Source organism: Anomalospiza imberbis, chromosome 5 (assembly GCF_031753505.1).
Source record: "Anomalospiza imberbis isolate Cuckoo-Finch-1a 21T00152 chromosome 5, ASM3175350v1, whole genome shotgun sequence".
In the NCBI taxonomy this organism is placed as follows: Eukaryota; Metazoa; Chordata; class Aves; order Passeriformes; family Viduidae; genus Anomalospiza; species Anomalospiza imberbis.
In genome coordinates, this window is record NC_089685.1 from 60,361,048 (window position 1) to 60,370,028 (window position 8,981).

The window sequence follows — 8,981 nt, forward strand, 5'->3', positions numbered from 1 at the left end:
TGCCCCTTATAAAGGCAGAAGCTTTGGCAGTCCATCCTTATTCTGCCAGGATTTCTTGGCTGTGTTTCATCCAGTGGATGTTGCGGGAGCTCCCCAAGAAACTAAAACAGAGGCTTTTTTTAGTCCAACAAACTTTATCCCACGCCCATGAATAGTTTGGCTGCTTTTCTGACTGGGGCCCATGGTGTGGGAAGCTGATGCCTTGATCGAAGGAGAAAAAGATGTAAAGACATAGCAGAAGATAGAAACTGGCTACCAAGCTCTTTCTTTTCCCCATGAGCTGAGCCTGCACTCCTGGGTGTCTGACTGCCTGTGCTCAGGGGAGCGCTGTAAGGGCAGCTGAGCAGTTCCTGTGTGGTCTGGCAGGCAGCTCAGCTCCCTTGGCTGGGCCTGCAGGCATGGACAGCTTGGCACCAGCGTCCCAGGCTTAAAGAGGAAACATGAGGATGTAGGATTTCAGGGGGACAATCTTTGTCGTGGCGGTGATGGCAGTACCAGTGGCTGAGAGCACAGCTGAATATGTTTTGATTGGTTGTGTCTGCGGGGTCCCTGCCTAGCCTTCCTCTGCTCTCTAACCTGGCTAGGAGATGTCTGTTCACCTGACACCCCGTGACAGTCCTTTTCCAAAGTCGGGTGTCCTGCACTGCAGTTCTGAGGCCTGCCAGGCCTTCACATCTTCTCACATTGCCTTTGCATGACCTTGACTCTTGCTTCCTCATAAAGTGGTTCTGTTCCCACGACCCTCAGCTGCTGCAGCTTGTTCTGCTTCCCAGTCCAGGTCTTTTGGCTTCTGTCCCAGCATACCCAACGCCATGCCACCCCTTCCCTTCTCTTACCTTTTCTCAAGTGACCTGTGAGACATCTTTCCATTACCCAGCCAGCTCCCATAATTGACCCTCCACAAGTCACCTCCTGCAACATCTTCTGACCTCAGGAGGCATGTATCCTTCTGGTGGGTCCCTCCTTCCCATTTCTCAAAATTGTCTGTAGAGAAAAATGCCCAAAGGGCTGTGGTATGAGGGTCATTTCGGTGGCTGTAACTTAGCAATAGCATCCACGGAGAAGTTAAAAGTGTGGGGACAGGTATTTTAGCAGAGCTGCAGGAATGAAGCCGAAGTGGAGAGGGAGACCTTCATCCCACCCACCCTTGTACAGTGCTGCTCCTCTAGCCTGCACACTCAGATGGGCCCAACCACAACTTCCTTCCAACAAGCAGTGTGCAGAAGTAAGCACTCATCCAACTCCACAGCAGCACACTTGCTCTCCAACTCTTATCCAAGCACTCATATCTGCACTATAACATCCTGCAATTAGATAAACACACTCCCTCATCTGTGTTAGTGTACACTGACACACATGCATACCCCTGTAGGTACCTCTGCACATATGTGCACACCCCCAGCAGATGAGCATCAGTACCCAGGACTGGCACCAGCCTCCCACCAGCCCTGACTCCTTGGTCTCCGATCCTCTTCAGCCATCCCCAAACATGTACAGTCCAGGGAACAAAGTTTTGTTTAAAACTACCTTTGTGCACATGCAGACACATCATTTGTTCATCAAATACTCTACCACTTCCCACAGGATAAGTCAGTTCCTAGTATTGCTCAGACTCTTTACAACCACAGCACTCACACACTGGAGATCCCCTGACCTCTGTCTGCTTCCTGCCCCCATCCTGTACTGAGAGATGCCTTCACCTCCTGTATCAGCCAAACATGACTCTGTACAGAGATCAACTCAACTCAAAGACATTGTGTATTCTCAGGAGAGCCAAATCCATAGCACCCCCTCCCCTAAACACATAGAATGGTTTTGCCCACCTGGCCTTCTAAGTCCAAAGGCTTTTTCTTTATTTATAGTAAAGCTTAAGGAGAAAAAAAAAAAATGCTGCCTCCAACTCATGTCTCATTGTCTTCTTCTCTACACTTGTTACACCTCCCACCAGGGTGCAGAGGCACCAGGAGAACCCTGAGGAATGTGAGGCGCAGGAAAAAATGTTCCAATTTTTTCTCCCAGGTAAGTTTCGTCATCCTGCCCAGAGTCCATAAGAGCTCTGAAAAGAGGAGGTTTTGAGCAGCAAGTGGTCTCTAACCATGACCAGCACAGGCAGGAAATCTGTCCCCAAGACTTTTTGAAGAACTAGAGAGGGGTCAGCCATGCATGCAACTGGCTGGTATGTCTTTGCTGCAGATATTTCTCCTTCCTGTTCATCTTTTAAGGTAGACCACTTCTCATGTTTATAAGTCAAGGCACTGGGTTGCCTACATGTGGTACATGCCATTTGGGGACGTCCTCAAGGTGCCACCATGAGATGGCAGCCTATGCCCTCCAAAGCTGGATCATCTAAGGGCAGATCATTGCTCTAGGGCTGACCTTGCTTCTCTGTACTCTCAGTGCCCATCACCTCTTCAGCTCTCCCTAAATGCAGTCTGCTCTTTACCTGGTGTTGCCAGATGAAAAATCGTTTGCTCCTGGTGGCAAATACAATGCTTATTCTTCAAAAGCCACTGGCCTATGGAACTGCACAATGTTTATTCTGTAGGAAGAACTCGAAAGCAACCAGCCCAGTTGTGCCAACTTTTACCAGTTCACCAGGCAGTCAGGTATAACTTTGGGGTCACCAACCACAAGGGACCACCAAGAGACTCCCAGGACAGAAGAACACATGTGTAAAGGAGACGGAAAATACATTAATGGTTTTGGGGAAATTAAGATCATATGAATGTTTATACTGGGAAAATCAATGAGCATGTATGTAAAATATAGTACATAAATGGGAGCTTTTTTGGTACTCAGCATGTATGATATTTTGAAGGTGATATTCCCCTCATGCATCCAGCCAAATAAAGAATGCCTGCTTCTTAACACTACATTAATGTTAAGGAGGTTTTATTTTTTACCAATTTCTGGTAACACTGGTACCACACAAACCTCAGGTGTCTATTCCAAAGCCAAGAACAATGCCTTGCTTCTTCCACAAGATCATGGAGCCCTATTCATCTTTAAGCCTACTCTTGGACTTTATTATTTCCTTGTATCATCTCCCATTGCCTTTGAAAGCAGAGAAGGTGAAGGGGATCCCATGTCCCGATGTCTCTTTCCCCTGCACCAGTCCTTTCATCATAAATAACTGACATGCAACTTGCTGCTCTTTTCGCATCCCACAGGCTCCTCAGGGAGTGGTTTTTGCTCATTGCTTTTTCCTTCTCCGCTGCTTAGAGGGCGCTCCTGCCTGTCATTTCCATTCCTGGTGATCTTGCTGATCTCACCCTGTTCCCTTTCGTCAACAATCTTCTCTGGGGAGCATGCTGGCACCTCCTGGCTCTGGACTCGGCGGGATGGCCTGAAGATGGCCCTGCGGAAGCCCTGCTTGAAACGGTAGGAGAGGAAGCCATAGATGATGGGATTGGCGCAGCTGTTGGCATACGGCAGCACCACCACGAGGAAGTAGACTCCAAAGAGGGATGGCTCCTCTGGCAGCGGGCAGACAACATTGATTATGTTGAGGACGTAGAAGGGAAGCCAGCAGAGGACAAAGACGGCCACCACAGTCACCACCATGCGGGTCACTCTGCGTTCTGAAAGCTTGTGCTTGGAGGACAGTGCCCTTACCCGCCTGCCAGAGGAGCGAACCTTCACAACAATCAGGAGATAGCAGAGACAAATCACCAGCAGTGGTCCAAAGAAACCCAGGGTAGCAGTGTAGACGATGAAGCCAGCTCTCCACACCGAGGCAGGCTCTGGCCACTGGATGTGGCAAGTACTCATCCCTAAAGGGACATCTGAGAAGACAACCACAGGCAGCACCACTATGGAAGACAACACCCACACGGTTACACTCACGGCCTTGGCCACCCGTGCTGTCCTCCATTTGGAGGACTTCCCTGGGTGGACCACAGCCAGGTAGCGGTCAACGCTCATCACCGTCAGGCAGAAGATGCTGGTGAACTGGTTGATGGCATCCACGGCCATCACCAGGCGGCACATGAAAGAACCAAAGGGCCAGTAGGACAAAGCATTTTGCGCAGCCAGGAAGGGCAGGCCCAGCATGAAGAGCTCATCAGCCAGGGCCAGGTTCAAGATGTACACGTTGGTCACCGACTCGCTCACGGAGTGCCGCAGGACCACATAAATGACCAGGGAATTCCCAGCCAACCCCACCACACAGACAATGAGGTAGACCACGGGGATGAGGACACCGCTGACAACTACACCAGGGCTGACAGTGGAGGAGCTGTTGGGGGTAGTGAAGCCTGCCCAGCTACTGGAGGCATTCCCCTCCTCCAACACGGCTGGCGTGGGGAGGCTAAAAGCAGAAGTGTCCATAGCAGAGGCAGGGAAGAGGGCAGGGGGCAGTGTCCTTGCAGTATCAGTTAGCAATCTGGAGCTGAGGGGAAGAGAAAAAAAAACATTGATACTGGGGACATGACAGCTGAACAAGCCACAGGTAAAATCGCCACATTAACTGTGTGTTAGGTATGGGCAGGCATGGGAAATCAAGGGGAGTTTGTGGAAGCTAGCAGATTCTGGAAAATATAGGACAAAATCAAACCCATCTAGTCCTACAAGGCACAGTGGACATGGAGAGACAAACAGGGCTCAAATTAGGCCTCTCCTCTAGTGAAAGATCCTCTGGGGAAAGAACAACAGACTAGCATAAGGACAGGGAAAGTTTTCATTTTCTGCTAATGGATCCAATACTGAGGACATGGTCATCAGGGGCCTGGTTCTCATTTATGAGTGGCAGGTGCTTTAAAAGAGGGAAAAGCATCCAGTGACAAAGTGCCTTTCCAACTCTGACTTTCCTATTCTCTGAGTATTTATTCTCCTGCTTGCTGAAGCTCTTTTTGGACTGGCCAGATTATTGCTAGTCCCACAGGAGAAGGAAAAGCACTTGCAATCAAAGCAGAGAGGCTTAGCTCAGCACCTGAACTGAAGGGCAGCTGGTTTGTGTTATGACAGTTTGAGAGTAATGGAAAGATAATTTTGCGTACACCAAGAGGGATCAGTCCAGATACCTCTTGTCTCTTTTTCTCTTCTTCTCCAGTCCAGATCCCTCTTGTCTCTTTTTCTCCTGTTCTCCCTGCCATTCTCTCCCTCTCCTTGCACACTGCAACACACTGCTAATGGTAGAGGCTTTGCCCGCCCCACCTGTTTGCAACACCAAAGCAGTGTCCCAGCCTTCCTAAGCCGAGGAGCCCAATTGCTTGACATACAAGGGTTTGGCATGGAAACAGCACTCAGCTCACTCAGAGACAGCCTTGAGCAAACAAGCTCTCCATTCACCACCAGCTCGCTGCTGACACCAACTCTCGCTGCAGGGAGAGAAGGGACAGTTAAGGGACTGACGTGCCTTTTGTCAGGGCTCCATATGCAAAATACAGAGCCCAGCACATACTGTGGACCAGAGACACCCTGGAAAACCTAATGCAGGGGAGATTTGTGGTTCTTTCAGGATTACTCCAGCTCTGGAAAAATTTTCTGGAAGTGTGGACTGACAGGGTCATCCCCCTGAATTAAGTCCTTGGAAGGGAAGATGGCTTGGTGGAAGTGAATGGGGACCTTGAGGCTCACCTTTTCATATCTCAACAAATATTTTAGGGCTCTGAAGCTCCTTTTCTATTGAAATTAAAACTGGGGATGTCAAAGGAAAGGACTCCCAACCTTAACTACTTTCAGGAGGCCAGAGACACTCCAGAGTCTTTTCTTGCAGATGTGATTTTCTGTAGCATCACAATGTTCTTCTCAAATGTCTAATATTACAGTGTTTGGGGGTTTTTTGTTTGGTTGGGGTTTTGTTACTTGTTTGTTTTGTAGGTGCCATTCCAAGTTCTGGAAACCCTAGGGGAGACCTGAGCTTTAGATAGATTCCTTGGACATCAGAAAGGCAAACCCAACAGACTCCACAGATTTATTAAATTTTGTGCTGAAGGAACGTCATCTGAGAGGCCCCATAAAAACACAATTGAGCAACTACATCTTAAGGCCATTTCTACAGGCTATTGTATAAATGTTTTCTGCTTTAGAGTATTTGAGCTTTGAAAGACTGGGATTGTTTAGACATTTTTAATTTTCACATGCCTTGGGCTGTGACTGTTGCTGACAGAAGCCCATCACACAGGGTCCTGAAGCATTGGGTTGTCCCACACATCATGAGTGGCTGCAATGAATAAGCAGAATAGGAAGTGGTTTGAAACTCTGAGTTCAAGGATATTTCCTCTGATATTTTTCCAAGTCTGTTCTAGTGACACAAATCACTTGTTGGAGAAAAGAGGAGGGCAATGGCAGCTCTAGGGACAAAGATCCCAACAAAAAGTGGCAGAAACCAGAACAGTATGTTCATGAAAGTATGATCCTCTAAAAGATGAAGACATAGATAGGAATCCCTTTGCATGTTCCTCCTGCATGCAAAGGAATTTAAAGAAGAAAAAGGCCAAACATTTTGAGCCTTACAAATACCAAATATGGATGGAGATACTCCTGGTGGAGCTGCAAAGCATTTGGAGAAGTGTCTGGGGTCCAGACCTCAAAGCCAGCTGTTCAGACTGTTGTTTAGCAATACAGTAAATCCAGCTTCAGGGTAACTTCAGAAGCCCTATCAAAAATGCTAAGGCGTGCAACAAAAAGCATGTATTTCCTATAAATTCATTTTCCTGCTTAGGCAGCTGCAGGGGAGAAATGATCTTTAAGCAGGTGTGGTCTGTTGCTGCCATTCTAACTATGTCAAGTACCATGTACCAGCTCAAATGCCATGTCACACATTTTGGCTAGTTTGGCAGAAAAAACACTGGGCACCAGTGCTCCATCTAGTTTGGATCCACTCTGCTGGTTGCTTTGGCAGCACATGCATAGGTAGGAGTTGGTGAGCAACCCTGGCCTCAGACTGATAGTGTGTTGGCATCCACTTGGATCTGTTCCTAATGTGGACAGCACCTGTTGCAAGAGGCTTGGGATCCTCTAACAGGTGCTACCAGAATATGCCTGGTTCATGCAGCTGGAAAGCAGGAAGAAGGCAGAGAGGTAAGAGGAGATGGGAAATTGGCGCTACTTCTTTCCTTAGAGGGAAAAATATAAATATATATATATATATATATATCTGCATTGAATGAGAGGAGGAGGTGGATGCTGAAAGCTGAGCCTAGTCCTGGTAACAAACCATGAATAGCAGCTGGGAGGGACAACACAGCCAAATAACCCTCACCACCCTCCCTTGACCCCCTCCCCTCCTGTCCCCCCTGCTTCCCACGGCCCTGCTCCAGCTCAGGACTCTCCCGTCTCACCTCGGGGTTGAAGTCTCTCGTAAGGACCAAGCTGGACTGGCAGAGTTGGAGGACCGGGGGCGGGGGATGGCCGGCAGGTTTTCTTCTCTGGAACTGCAGACTTAACTTCTGCATGGACTCATGCCCGCGGGAGACATCTGGGAAGAGCGGGCAGAGCCGCCGGGTACTTACATGTCGTCGGGATGCACATTTTCCTCCGCTTCCCCGGGAGAATCCGTGTCATGCTTTTCCCCTTCCTCTTTCTTAAACGCGACAGAGCAAAGCGCTCCGGGCGGGAGCGAGCCTCGCCGGGCGCTACCGGAGGCGCGAGTCTTTCTTGCCGGACTTGCCCATCGCCCCCGCCGCGCCTGGCGTGGGAAGGGGCCCGGGGGCGGGCGGCGGGATGCGCGGCCCCTCAGCCCCACGCCCGTGCGTCTCTCCCCCACGCAGCCCCCACCATCCGCGGGGCTCGGGCAGAGGGAGCGGAGCGCCGGTACCGGGGAACGGGTGCCGGTAGCCAATGGGCGCCACGCACGGAAACACCGGCAGGAGAAGGAGGAGAAGGAGGGGATGGACGACAGGGCAGGAGAACAAAGATGAGCGGGGGGAGATACCGGGATGGAGAATAAAAGCGGGAGAGGGAGGCGCAAGGAGATGGGCAGAGGGATGAGGGGAGCGCAGAAGAGGGGAGGATGAAGGAATGAGGAGTGTGGTAAAAGAAGCTGAGGACAGTGGAGGGAAGAGGGAGAGGAAGAAAAGAGGGATGCAGAGAGCAGCTATGTGGTGGGAGAGTAGCATGCACGAGGGGGCGACTCGGCTCGGCTCTCCTAGGGGCACCCAGGAGACGGGCCCCTGTTCCAAGGGTCTTGCAGGCAGGACTGGTGCTGCTCGGAGCTGCAGAGACACAGCAAAACCTTCTGTCTGGCAGGGTGCTCAGAAATCGAGGCGGATGTTGAGCACACAAACACTTCTCCCTTCTGTTCTGCCCTGTGAGCACCTCCAGATGGATGGAGATGAGGGCAGATGGGCAGATAGGGAACTGTCCCTTCCAACTCTTTTCCTGGCTCCATACATGATCTCTCGTCTTTTGCACCTTCATTGGGAAAATGTTCCAGTTTAACAGCCCCACATTTTCCTACCAAATTTAATCTCTGCTGGAAGGCATAGACCCAGAAGAAATGGATCTAAGAAAGAAATTAATCTTTGTGAGAGCAGCTATCCCATGAAGGATTTTCCATCCCATTCCCTGCACAAAGGGCTTCCCTGTCATTCTCACCTCCTTTCCTGCCCTGCAGCCAACATCAGTGACTCCTTGTGCTGTGCATCACTCAGTTCTTGACATTTGGCACTGCTATTGTGAGCATTTGAGCCCCTAGGGTAAATTCCAGCTTTAACAAAAGAAGGCAGTATCTCTTCAAGCACCACATAGCCAAGTAGGTTTGGCATCCAAACCTACTTGGGCAACTTTATATGAAGCCAGTGCTGCTCAGAGGTGAAATGATGAAGGCAGTGCAGGACTTCAAAGCTGCCAGACCTCTTTAGGCCAGAACTTGGCCACAATGCTGTCTGAAGACACAGAAGAGAGAGGAATCCTCATTGGGAAAGGAATGGCATGTGTAGCACTCAGAGGTTTTCTTTACCCTGGCAGGTAAAGGTTTTCTTTACCATGGCAGGGCAGGTGTCTGTAGCACCATGCAGAAGCTCCCAAGCTCCTTTGTT

At 49.9% G+C, this 8,981-nt stretch overlaps 1 protein-coding gene across 2 annotated transcripts; it reads right to left on the reverse strand.

Moving 5' to 3' along the window:
* Nucleotides 1-2,875: 2,875 nt before the first annotated feature.
* On the reverse strand, nucleotides 2,876-7,633 carry SSTR3 (somatostatin receptor 3). 2 transcript variants are annotated; one of them, XM_068191180.1, is made up of 2 exons: nucleotides 7,455-7,633; nucleotides 2,876-4,390 (listed from the first exon to the last, which is right to left on the reverse strand). In XM_068191180.1, exon 2 carries the CDS (start codon nucleotides 4,327-4,329, stop codon nucleotides 3,124-3,126), a length of 1,206 nt encoding a protein of 401 aa, XP_068047281.1. In that variant the 5' UTR covers nucleotides 4,330-4,390; nucleotides 7,455-7,633; the 3' UTR covers nucleotides 2,876-3,123. The 2 variants fall into 2 exon arrangements, with proteins under 2 accessions (XP_068047281.1, XP_068047282.1); XM_068191181.1 differs by having other exon boundaries at nucleotides 7,284-7,633.
* Between the last annotated feature and the right edge of the window lie 1,348 nt (nucleotides 7,634-8,981).